The 12,437-nt window shown below is 36.6% G+C and overlaps 1 protein-coding gene across 1 annotated transcript in view; it reads right to left on the bottom strand.

Moving 5' to 3' along the window:
* The window catches only part of ORC5 (origin recognition complex, subunit 5), a 73,116-nt gene that overhangs the window by 38,369 nt on the left and 22,310 nt on the right, over positions 1–12,437 (bottom strand). The window contains exons 12-13 of the mRNA XM_009328336.1: positions 9,012–9,059; positions 2,068–2,178 (exon numbers count right to left, since the gene is read on the bottom strand). Of these exons, the coding sequence (XP_009326611.1) occupies positions 2,068–2,178; positions 9,012–9,059 (159 nt within the window). The remainder of the gene's footprint in view (positions 1–2,067; positions 2,179–9,011; positions 9,060–12,437) is intronic.

The raw sequence follows: 12,437 nt of genomic DNA, 5'->3' as shown, positions 1-12,437 counted from the left end.
AAAATGACATTTTATTAAAAGATCACAGTGAGTTTCTTCAAATGCTTGAAGGAAGAAAGGCAGAGAGAAAGAAAGAACGGCTTAAAACAAGTACCACCCACGTGGTGGAGCATCAGTAGATTTAGAGCACAAGTGAAACCGATCTAAACATTAGATTGTACCTTATTTTCTTCTGAGTTTCTATAATAGTCTCGTAAGACTCCATTTCTTACTGAACTAAACCTAAATCAATCATTGTTGATAAACTAACATCATTAAACAAGACAACCACCTTTTGCCTCAGTATTCTGAGTTTCAGCTTCAAGACTTTGTGTCTCAAATCAAAAAAATGCACTACCTAGAGCAAAACACAAAAACAGCACCATGTAAGAAAAGGGGTGTGACCAATACCTTGACTGACAGACTTGATATACAGACTTTACAGTACAGTGAATTAAAGAATCAACCAACATTCATAAAAAAGCAGTTCTCAGGCTACATCTGACACTAGCCAGGAAAAAAAGTGAATAGATACAGCTGGCCAACTTTGTGATTTTTATGAACACTAAGATCCCTGTGTTCTCTATACTCCAAAGATGATGTAAGTAGCTACAAGGCTGCAGCCATCATCCGAAGTCTGGTCAGAAACGGCCTACTTCAACAACCTTTGGTGTCCCTTCATATGGCATTTGCCCATAGGAAACTTCATGTAGCTTTGAAATACAGAGCTAGGGTTCCTTCTGAAAGCACAGTGAATTCCGGAGGTGCCATGAGATGACAGAAGAAAGGCAAGAAACAAGTGCAAGATGGGTAAACATGTCTAAACTTGATTTTTTCAGCTACTTCCTGAACACCTCTGAAAGCTAATCCATTGACCTCTCAAGGGGCACAGACTATAAGCTGAAAAATCACTCATCTAATTACAAAACAGCAAATTCTTGTATTAACAGATTTTTTGAGGTGGTTGTCTAATAATTTCTCATGCCTCAGATCATATAGTAACCTTTAACTAAAGGAGCTTGAGAGAAAGCATTATGTGAAGGTGTTAAGTTGCCTACTGCATCTGTAAAGCACCTGGGTCCCCACCACTATTAAAGATATTCACATACCACTGATTAAATAAAGTACTACAATTCTCTAGCTTCTCTATTGCCTGATTTTACAATATATATATACACACTTATGGTTGGTTATTCTACAAAGTTGGGAGATGAATTTTGCTAAACATTTGTGTGAACACTGAACAGCGATGATTAAAGCAGTAACAAAATTGTTTAGGTATCTTGAGCATATGTTTCCTAGAACTTTACATGAACGCAGACATCAGATTTAAATAATCCTTGGTTAAATTTGAGACCTAACAATGAAAGGTAGAAGAAATTTCTATAAGTAAAAGTTAGCGCAACTGGAAAGCAGCAAAGAAATTGAGATCTCCTAAAGTGGACATGAAAGATCTAAGAATCAAGTTGATAATAGAAAACTATCTTTACTTATACAGAATAGGTATTTACACTTGACAAACCCAGAGCTCTAGAGAAAAATGTAGATTTACTTTATTCCACTCAACTCTATAGTTATACTGCCATCTAGTGAAACGGGATACTGACTCTCCTCTGCAAGACTGTTAAAGTTGGTCCAAATGAAAAACATTATCCCTAAGATACATTTATCAGCGAACACCTTTCACCTGCAAATACCTTATTCTTCTCTCTGCTCCTTCTTCACCACTACATTTTTGTAACATACGTTACAAGGTGACTAATTTTGGCCATAGGACAGTGAGCATTTATACACTTAACTCGAAATGCAAACAGGCTAACAGACTTCAACGAGAAGCCAAGGAACTAATCAACACAAATCACAGTCCAGGATCAGGAAAAAGTTAGCTATTAGAAGGTTTCAGACCATTAGACAGATAAAGTCTTGAATTCATAGCTAATAATACAGATAAATATTACTCTGAGCCTTCAACTTAAAACTACTGTTGTGGTTGTTTTCTCATTACATTTAATTAGAATGATGACTTACAGAAATTTTCAAAAATTGCAGACAGTAAAAAGGAAATAAAGAAAGTAAGTACACACTCACCTGGGAAAATATATTTGCAGTTGGAGCAACTCTGATGTCCACAATGCTATATAGTATTGCTAACAATCTGTCCAGGGGAAACGGCTTTGGCCCAAGGAGGTGATTGCTGGTCTGCAACAGAAACAAGACTTTTCAATCCAACAGGTCTTTCCTGGAGTGCCACAAGATTTTATTCTCACATCTTTTTAGGCTCTGGGGAGGCACTATAATTCACAGTAGTCTATCATACAGCCTACTTACATATTATGGAAAACCCTGAACACATGCTTATTGATCAAGATAAAGATATAGACATACAGCTCTATTTAACATGGCAAGAGTTCAAACTGCACAATAAATAGGAACATTTTTGAGCTATAACAGATGATCTGATGCCAAATTTCCTGTCACTAGATTTACAGATTTACTTGTTGTGCTGGTTTTGGCTGGGATAGAGTTAGCGTTCTTCATAGTAGCTAGTACGGGGCTATGTTTTGGATTTGTGCTGAAAAACAGTGTTGATAATACAGAGGTGTTTTCGCTATTGCTGAGCAGCGCTGACACAGAGTCACTCAGTGAGCGAGCGGCTGGGTGGGGCTTAGTTGCCAGCTGGGGTTAAACTACAACACTTGTCCTATTAAATTACCTTACCCAATCTAAGGATTAAAGAGGAAAGACTACATTTTATGGCATTCTCAAGGTGCACATAGTTTTCTTCACAGTTTGTCAACAGTAAGACAAGTTAGGCTTCTTAAAAGCACACAGAATTTCTAGCTAGTGAAAAAATTTAAAAGTTCAGATTTATTCTATGTCTACAGTCAGTCTATAATCTACGATCACCTACAACGAACTGCACATAACAGAACAATAGTTTTTACAAATCTATAAAACCATCAAGGAACTTTTAAGTATATTTTTGTGTGTTTTGCTTACTGAAGACTAATATTTTACTAGCATTTGCATTTTGAAAAAGTATACAAAAGGAAGATTCTGCTAAAGTATCAATGTATCCACTGTCTTTGAATCGTTTTAGCCAAAGCCTTTTCTCTTCCTCTCACAGAGGTGCAAAGTCATAACAAGAGTTCCTCATCTTAAATGCCATATTAAACTACTTTAATAAACAGCCTTATGGTCTAGAACATAAGTAGAATAACTTGGCAATGGGCACCAATTGTAATACAGGAAATTTTACTTAACATAGGAAAAAAAAAACCTTTTTTACCCTTGAGGGTGGTTAAACGCTACAACTTATTGCCAAGGCAGGCTGTGGAGTCTCCATCCTTGGAGATACTCAAAACCCAACTGGGTATGTTCCTGAGTAACCGGCTCTAGGTGACCCTGCTTGAGTAGGGGGGTTGGACTAGACCAGAGGTCCTTGTCCATCTCAGCTCTTCTGTGAATTTCACTTTCTAAAACCAATTTTTTAAAAAAATTTGGTCAACTATCTCTGCAGGAATAAGACGTATTAACTGCTTATTTTTTTCCAACAAAATTGCTGAGTTTTTTATATTTTTGGCTGATTTTAACTTTTTAGTTTTCATTTTCTCTTTTGCTTCCTTTATACCACAACAAAAACGTTACCATTTTGATACCAAAACCAAAGAAAACATTTTTGATCAGGAAATTAGAAATGAGAACACTACAACTTACTGTTTTACACAGGAAACTCCTTTACTACTATATTTCTCCTTTCTTAAAATACACTCGATCATAGGATAATTCTGTCTGGAAGGGACTTTAGGAGGTCTCTAGTCAAACCCCTCCTGCTCAGAGCAGGGTCAGCTAGGAGGTCAGGCCAGGTTGCTCAGGAATTTACCAGTCCAGTCTTGGAAACCTCCAAGGACAGAGACTGCACCACCTCTCTGGGAAACCAGTGTCACTGCCTGGCTGTCCTCATAAGGAAAAAGGTTTTCCTTATATCCAGTATAAATATCTAGTTTCAGCTTACACTCATTGTTTCTCACTCTCTCACCATCCACCATTGTATCGTATAGTCTTGATGATCTCCTTGCAGGTACAGGACAGGCTGCTTTTAGGCCTCCCTTCTCCAGCTTGAACAACTGCAGTTCCCTCAGCCTCTCCTTGCAGGGCAAGTGCTCAACCCTCTAACTATTTTGATACCTCTCTGCTGAACTTGTTCCGGTTTATTGATGTGTCTTGTACTGGAGAGGGGCAAAACTGGATGGAGTGTTCAAGATGCAGCCCAAAGAGTGCTGAGTGTGAGGGCCCAGAGTGCATCCGCCTCCCATGAGTTCAGCTGGCTAAAATAAAGAGTTCAGCCGGCTGAGCCAAAGGTCAGCTCCTTTGCTGGTAAGAGCTGCTGTATAGAGAGCTACCTGCCAGCTACAGACAAACTGTGTTATCAGAAGACAGCATATTTACTCAGCTCTGCATTTACAGAGCTATTCTGTCCCTTATCCTTTTTTGCACTATACACATCATCTTCACACCTCAGCTGATACTGATGGACATTTTAGGCATTACAGGTTATTGTATGTAGTAACATTGAATTCAATTGAATTCACAGAAATATGAGTTCCTGATTTTTTCAATGTTAAATAATTTTAAAATAACCAATTTCACAAAAAGGAGAAGTACAGTTCATAGGGCAGAACTGTATTACAACTCAGGCATTGTTAGGTCTACAGGGATTTATTTATGACCCAGACTGTCAAAAGTTCTGACAAAGGAAATATTTGTTTCCTTTTAAGTTTGTATTTTATCCTCTCTACTTTGACATCCAGTTTCCTTTTTTGTAGTGCACACTGATTTATTCTTACTAGCAGAGCAGCCAAGATTAAAGAGGAGTTTCAAAAGAAAGTTTGTTTCAAAATGCTTCTGGGAAAGAACACCTCTCAAATATACCACCACCACCTCTGTGGCGTTAGTCATCAGTGAAACACAACCACTCACTTCTTCTGCAAAACAAAGATATTTCCAATACGTGTTTTAGCTTTTCAAATCCAGGAGGTGTCCCCAAAGCTACCTCTTGGCTAGCAAAGAAAGCAGTGTAAAAAATAATGGAAACGTAGTCAAAACTTTAGCACAGCACCCTCAGTCAGAATGCAAGTATGGTATAAGTTATGAACTGTACAATCCCCTGCCCTTCTACTTCTAAACATGGCAGTTCTGTGAAGGATATTATTCTAATAGAGTCTAACTTCTAGAAGAAGCACTTCATTTTTATTTCTTTGACAGAAATAAATTCCTGGATGGATAGGAATGGTTTAGAAATTCCTCCAAACAGAACTTAGTAAAGAATAAGATTTTTACAAATCTTCTGCAAGGAGCTAAGGCAGAATACTACATAGAATATATTTATAAAAATCCAAGGGACCCCTCAATCTCACTTAAAAACAAACAAAGATACCTTCCACATTCAGAAAACCTCTTCAAGAAGTTTTATAGCCATCAGATTAACTCTTGTGTCCTCTATCATCTTTCCACCTTGGCAATACACTCATCAAATGGTCCAAAAAAAGACTTTTCCCCCGTTGCCACTATCTGTGCTTGTGCTTTTTATCTACAGTGTCAGAGCTTCATGCTCCCCCTGTTTAACTGGCCTAAGTCTTTCACCGTCCCACAACCGCGAGCCATGTCTTCACATTCCAAAATTTCACGAACAAGAATGAGAACCAAAAGCGTTCTTTAAAGAGTAAAAGCTTAACCCAAACTAAACTACCTGCACAGAAGGGAGGAAGTCCTTAACCTCAGTTGGCTGAATATTCAACCTTTTTAGCATATACTTAAAGACAGAACTACACTTCTCACTTTTTTTAGCAGAAAGCATTTCTGAATTTCCCTGGTTGCTATACAAATGAAGCATCTTCAGCTGTAAGCTAGAAATTCTGATTCAAAACAAATCCTAGACTGAAATTGAAGCAGATATACTGGAAAAATTATTTTCCAATAAAAAACACACCAACACATTTGATCTTCTGATGGACTGACATCTGAAAAAGCATATTCCTGCAAAAGTAGCTTCACCAGGAAGATCTCTCACTTGTCACTAAACTGGAAAAACATTGTTCCAGGGCAACCATGCAAAGAAACCCAACAAATTCTGCTGTTATCAGCAACAAGGCAATTAATAGAATAATAAAGTAAATTCTTTCCCCTCATTCACAAGATTTACTTTTTCTAATACTAAAACTACGGCCTCTGGAGTGAACAGAGTTAAGAACCAAGAAACAGATTTTTAGCCTGGGTGTACCTAAACTTTCAAGGCAGGATTTATTTCATCTAATGTTAGCTTCCTGCCAAGTAGGTATGTACAGCCAAACTAGTTTCCTAAGTTCCCATTATAGCCAGTAGAAATCTAATCAATACAGTTTATGGTGCAATTCATCTGACTGAATGTAGAACCTACTTCAGTATGAGACGAATCACACCCTACACTCCAATGACTGCATCGACTAGCTCTGCACTGTCTATAAAAAGACACTAGCTTAGATGCAGGCACCCACTTGGAGTTAGGTGAACCTGATCTGTAAATCAGTCTTTAAACAAGTTTCTCTGTGGGAAGGTATATTGATATAAGCTGTCACACCAACTGAAGCAAATGAGCCTTTATTTATAACACTACATATGTAATCCTTTATCCCTGTATTTCAGTTTCCCTCACTATAGAATCACAGTACAAAAATATACAAGTTTACATCTGGGTGATTGTATCTCTGTGCAAATATTTATAAAGGTTAGAGCATAGTAAAAGGAACATAGGTCTGGAAGATCCTCTTCGGACTTGCAGTCCTGTTCCCCACTATCACAGCTACCATGCCTCAAAAACTTTCAAAACCAGACTGTGCTCTGACGTACAAGCAGTTTCAGCTTCTGGTATCAATACTTACAGTGAAACGGTCCTTACCTGTAAACTATAAAGCGACACATAAGCAGAGAACCAGTGCTCTGTAACTAGAAGCAAAGGTACTCTTGAAATGCCACAAAGTTTCCATCCTATTTGTTAATCCCTAAGACACACTCCTGTTTCTTGCATGCAATCAGAGTTTAATGTAACACTGTCAACTCAAGAGAGATTTTCTGTTAACTATATTTGATTTACTAGGATTATGAAGTTCTAATTCTCTTCAAAGTAACACTAATTTTTAATACAACAAAGAGGTATAAGAATTAGATCATTTGCAGCCTTAGAAGTCTTTCCTGATTATGCAAGTTACTTGCTACAGTTGGACAACAAACCAAGCTTGTTTAACTGCACACGTGTCTAATCATGCTTTCAGAATATCAGTTCAATGTTTAGGTTGTAGGGTAAATGTAAAGTCTACAAAATTAGAATTAATCTAATTAAAGTAAAAAAAGTAACTGAAATCTTACTCATCTTTTTGACCATTAATTTTGTTTACATTACATTTGTTTACATTTGTTTGAGTTAGAGAACCTTTACAGTCCTTTCCTTAGTACCTCGTTCTGTTCTGGTTTTGTACCTACTCAGTAGCATTTAGCTTGCTGCAGGAACAATAATAAAATGAAAACCAATTTATTGTTAATGCAGGCACTTCTGAACTCTAAGTAGTGAACTCAGACACAAGTCCATTTAACATAAACAATGACACAAGAGAACAAGCTCTACAGTACAGTTGAGGTGATCACAACCTCGGTATTTCTTCATCAAATCTCTATTTTCCCATTTCTGTTATGTTCCTAGCTGTTCCCATCTCCCTACTTGTTCCCATCTCATCATCCAAGTTGGAAATCTATTGCCAAGAAAGAATAAAACAAAACAAAACACCTTTCCCACAGAGGATGCAAGGAAAGAAGAACATTTTGGTCTAAGATACAATAATTATTCCTTCTCCTGAAAATTATTTATCAACTAATTAAGACATGGAGGTGTTTCAAGAATATAGCAGTCCTGAAAATAATTAAATGCTCCGGAAGTTCTCAGGAGTTCACGTGCCAGCGACAAAACACACAAGGTCTATGTGTACAGGACACATGCATTCAGAGACTTCAGAATTCTTAAATTTACATAAATATCTACCTAGCACTGCAACACATTGCACCATTGAAGTAAAACTATGCTCACTTACACTTTCACATGCAAAAACCGTGCCCCTACAGAAATAAGAGAACTTGGAAAAAAGTCTTTGGATAGCCAGGGACTCTGTCCTCCTACAGGGGCAGAGGAAAAATTAGGGAAAAGGCTATGGGCAGGATCAGAAGCAAAGGATTATTAGGCTAAGTATCATACTAAAATTTTTCTCATATTATTTACCCTGCCTGTAGCATAGAGAAGAAAAGGATATAATGATTGTTTTGGCAGGGATTTAGTGCTGTCTGCACTGCTCTTCATTTATGGATTTGTTTAAAAATAAGTCAACAAGTTACAAATGTTAAAATTTGATTTCTCTTTTTACATTACAGTTACAAATATACGTATAGGTATTTGCTTTTCCTAGCATATCAAGTCTCTGTCAGTAAAAACTGGTATAGCTCCACTGAAATCAATGATATTTAGCTATTTAAAACAATGAAAAGGTTAGTTAATAGTCTGATGGAATCCTAAACAACAGAAGAGAGTGCAAAGTTTCCAAGCCTCAACACACAAACTTAAGCTCTTATACCTCACTGCATCACTGGGAATTAAAGTGACTTGACTTTCAAAACTACTAACCACCTATTACTCTAACATCTCAGAGAAATTCGGATATCTGGCTCTTCCATGTATGATGTCCTTTAACTAGCTTTATTAAGCACATTTTTGTTATACACAAAAATATGGCTTTAGGAGACAAATTTATGCTACAGTTAAATTTCAATGAAATAAAAATATGTGTATCATACAGAAATTTGTATCATACAAAACAAATGCACCAATAATTGTTATTTATGCAATTCTGTTGTTTCTACAGTAAACAATGAGGCAAAACAAAATACAAAACCAGCAGTACAGTAGAAAGAAAATATTTGTTGCCAAGCTCAGATTAGAAAGATGAAATACATACCTTTTCATGTTTCTTCATAAAGTTGGTCTTTCTAATTTTCCCATGATGCTGTAAACAACAGACAAGAGCAAATATTATATGTAAATTATTTTATGCTCCTTCTATAACAAAGACAGAATCAAAACAGTCAAAGAATTGTACGCTACATATGGTAATATGCTAGTCTGGGTCTCCTCCTTTACTACACCTCCAGTATTTGTCTCTGATGTTACTAGGAATCCTTCTTACTAGAAGCCCTAAAATTACACTTGCCTTACCTCTTGCTTCATTGTGTCCCAAGTGGTGCAAAGCCAAAAAACAACACACTAATATTTTTTGGTGACACGCGTAAGTTTTTTTTTTTTCTGATCTAATCAGGGACTGATGAGAAGAGGCTCTAAAAACGTGGTTTTAATATGACTTCATGCCACCATCTTCCTCCTACTTTCAATCATCTAATGAAAAAGACAGATGTTTCATTTCTTTCTTTTTCCAGAAAACTTTAAACAATGGCCACTTCATTCTTAAAATGTATCCATTCATAAAATCCATCTGAATTTTCACCTTTTTTCGGCTCTGTTTTAGAATTTGGATGGTACACAAGTTGGCAGAATGACATCCAGGAATTAAATCAATACAATACAAAGATAGTTCAAGGTGCAGGAGCTAAACAACAAACAGAAGGGGGGGCGGGGGCAGGGGAAGGAACATCATTTAAGAAGACACAGCTTTAAAGCAGCCTTAAGAAAGGAAGGACTGCCCAAAGAAAATCAAGTGTTCTTGGATATCAACTGAAAAATGCGAGGCCAAGACAAGGACAGAAATATAGTAAACGACATTACAAATGAATAGGTTAAAAAAAAAAAAAAGACAAAGAGAGACATGAAGGATGACGTGTAAATGATGTAAATTTAGTGGAGAGGTACAAGTATAATATTCTTTAAACATAGCTAAGTGCTATTACTCAGAATATCACCTGAGTTTTTCCACAGCCTTGAGAAGTATACCTTATTAATAAGTATACCTTATAAGCATGCTCAATGAATCAGGGAAAAATATCTCAAATGAAGGAATTTTTTTTCATTATAATGTTTGAAATCTTGTACTTCGTATTTGTGGACCTCAATACTCAACCATGTCAAGACGATCTCAGTAACTGTGGCTCTTCTTGACTTACTTCTGAAGAGCTTAATATTAGACAGGGCTTTAAGTTTCTTTTACATAATTTGCAGACTAAAAAAAAAAATCAGTTCATTCAATTAATACATATCACACATACTTAGAGAAAGCAAAGTAATCTTTTTATCATGCCTTTGAAAAGACGACTGCGGTGACAACAGAGACCTTTTGGAGGGGAAAGTGATCAAGCCTGAGGTTACACAGCATGCTAGCGATGGATCACAACAAACTGCATTCATGCATTTTAAAGGTTATGCTGGAATCTCCATATGATTATTTAAGTTATATCAGGAGTGTTTCAAAGCAAGTGAGCAGGTGCCCTATTTCTGTGCAAGCACAAAGCAGCATGAAATTCAGAGTTAATTTTCAGTTAGTTTTTAATCCTGTTTTCTATTAAAACGATGAAATGAAGACTTCATATAGATTGCTATTCTTTTTTGGTTTAAAGACTACCTTCCAAAACCAACTTCGTATTTTCCTCTCAATCTACTGCAAAGCTCTTGAATTTTCACCTAACTAGAAGCAGCGCTGCCAATTACTACTTCATTGCTTTATCAGGCTGTTAGCATTCCAGGCTGCCACAAACTGTGACTTTATCTTTTGCCTATCACCTATACCAGTAGTGCAGATTAGCAGCTCAATGACCATCTTTTTGTTTGCTGTCTAGCAGTCCTTAGTTAAATCACTCCAGAAGATACTTTTCTGTAATCTACTCTGAATCTCATTACAAACCTGATAAAACCATATTCTATTTTCACAGTCCACATGACTCAAAAACACTCAACTTGAACATCCCTTCAAAAGTGTTGGTTTCGTTGGGCTTTGAGATGCAGCTATTTCTGAAATTCGCCTTAGCACCTGATGAATGGCTAACTGCTATCAGATGATAACGCGTAGCAAGAATGGCAACTTCTCCTGTTTCACCAGTTCTTGAGAAAAATACTTAATATCACTGATTGAAATACCTTCACAGTCCCTGCTTCAAAAACCTTAGAAGCTCATGTTTGTACAAAAGTTTAGTAGGGTTCATGTGCAAGAGTGGAAACTAACTTCAGAGGTACTGAAAAAGGAGAAAGGAAAATATTAAATTGAGAAGGTTGTTCTGCAAACACAAACAAGAAAGATGTGGCACTTTTTTGATAACATACTTTACTGACTTGACTCTTGTAAGCTTTCCTGTTTCTCTGAGTTCCAAGACTGATATGGAAAAATCTGGGCAAAAACACTTTGTCAGCAAATAAATATCTTACAAAGAAATCGCTTTGACCAAGCGAAAAGAACAAAGGTTGCCCATAAAGAAAACTTAATGGTGAATCTGCACTTACTACAAGTAATCCTCCACTCTTCTCAGAAAAGGACTAGACAGAAGGGTGAAACACATACAACTTTCAATGTAAGATCATACCAGAAACACGAAACCCATATTTAAACTAAAAACGTATTAGTATATCATCACTAGGAACTGCAGTAACTTCTCAAAACAAACATGTATTTGCAATTTTTTTTTCCAAGAGGGGAGAAGAAAACAAGCGTATTTTTCAAATTTCTCTTGTTCTCATTTTCTTCAATTGTTCACACCTATCTATCATGAATACCATACATTTATACACACATGCATATATTAATACATACTGTAGTAATGTAGAAAACCTTGAAGTTTGTAAAATGCATAGAAAACATAATTGCCCAATCACTTTTCTGTTACCTGTCTTCCTGCCTACATTTTGTCAAATTAAAACCTCAAAAACAACCCAATGAGGCAGGCTTGAGTAGCACGAAGATCTTGGGTAAGAGGCAAACTACACACTATGGCACCACAGCATTTGTTTGCAGCACGACCACAATATAGCCCAAAGAAGAAAAAAAAAATTCAACCTGTACATAGCAAGAACTTACAGAAAATGGGGTTTAGCCCATGATTTGGTAGTGAGGATTAATACATTCATCCTAAAACATGCATTACCATCATTTCAACACAACATGTGCCAGCTAATGGAACCCACATCTTCTGCAAAAGCAACTGTTTGTATGTTTCTGTTTCAGAAGTTTAAAATTGTATAAATAAGTTAACAATGCACTATGTCATTTTACCTCATTAAAGGCTAACGGAGTTGTGGTTTGTGTCTCACTCCGGAAATTTAAGTGTGGCTTATACCAGAATCTTTACAAAATGGAGCTATATCAACTTACAAAAGCAAAGCACAATACTTGTGCTGTAACAGTCTTATGCATGTTTTGACATGAAGAAGAAGTTGGGTTTATGAAATA

Source organism: Pygoscelis adeliae, unplaced genomic scaffold (genome assembly GCF_000699105.1).
Source record: "Pygoscelis adeliae isolate BGI_AS28 unplaced genomic scaffold, ASM69910v1 Scaffold267, whole genome shotgun sequence".
Classification (NCBI taxonomy): Eukaryota; Metazoa; Chordata; class Aves; order Sphenisciformes; family Spheniscidae; genus Pygoscelis; species Pygoscelis adeliae.
Note: the sequence above shows the minus strand (reverse complement) of the source record. Positions and strands in the feature narration are given on the sequence as shown.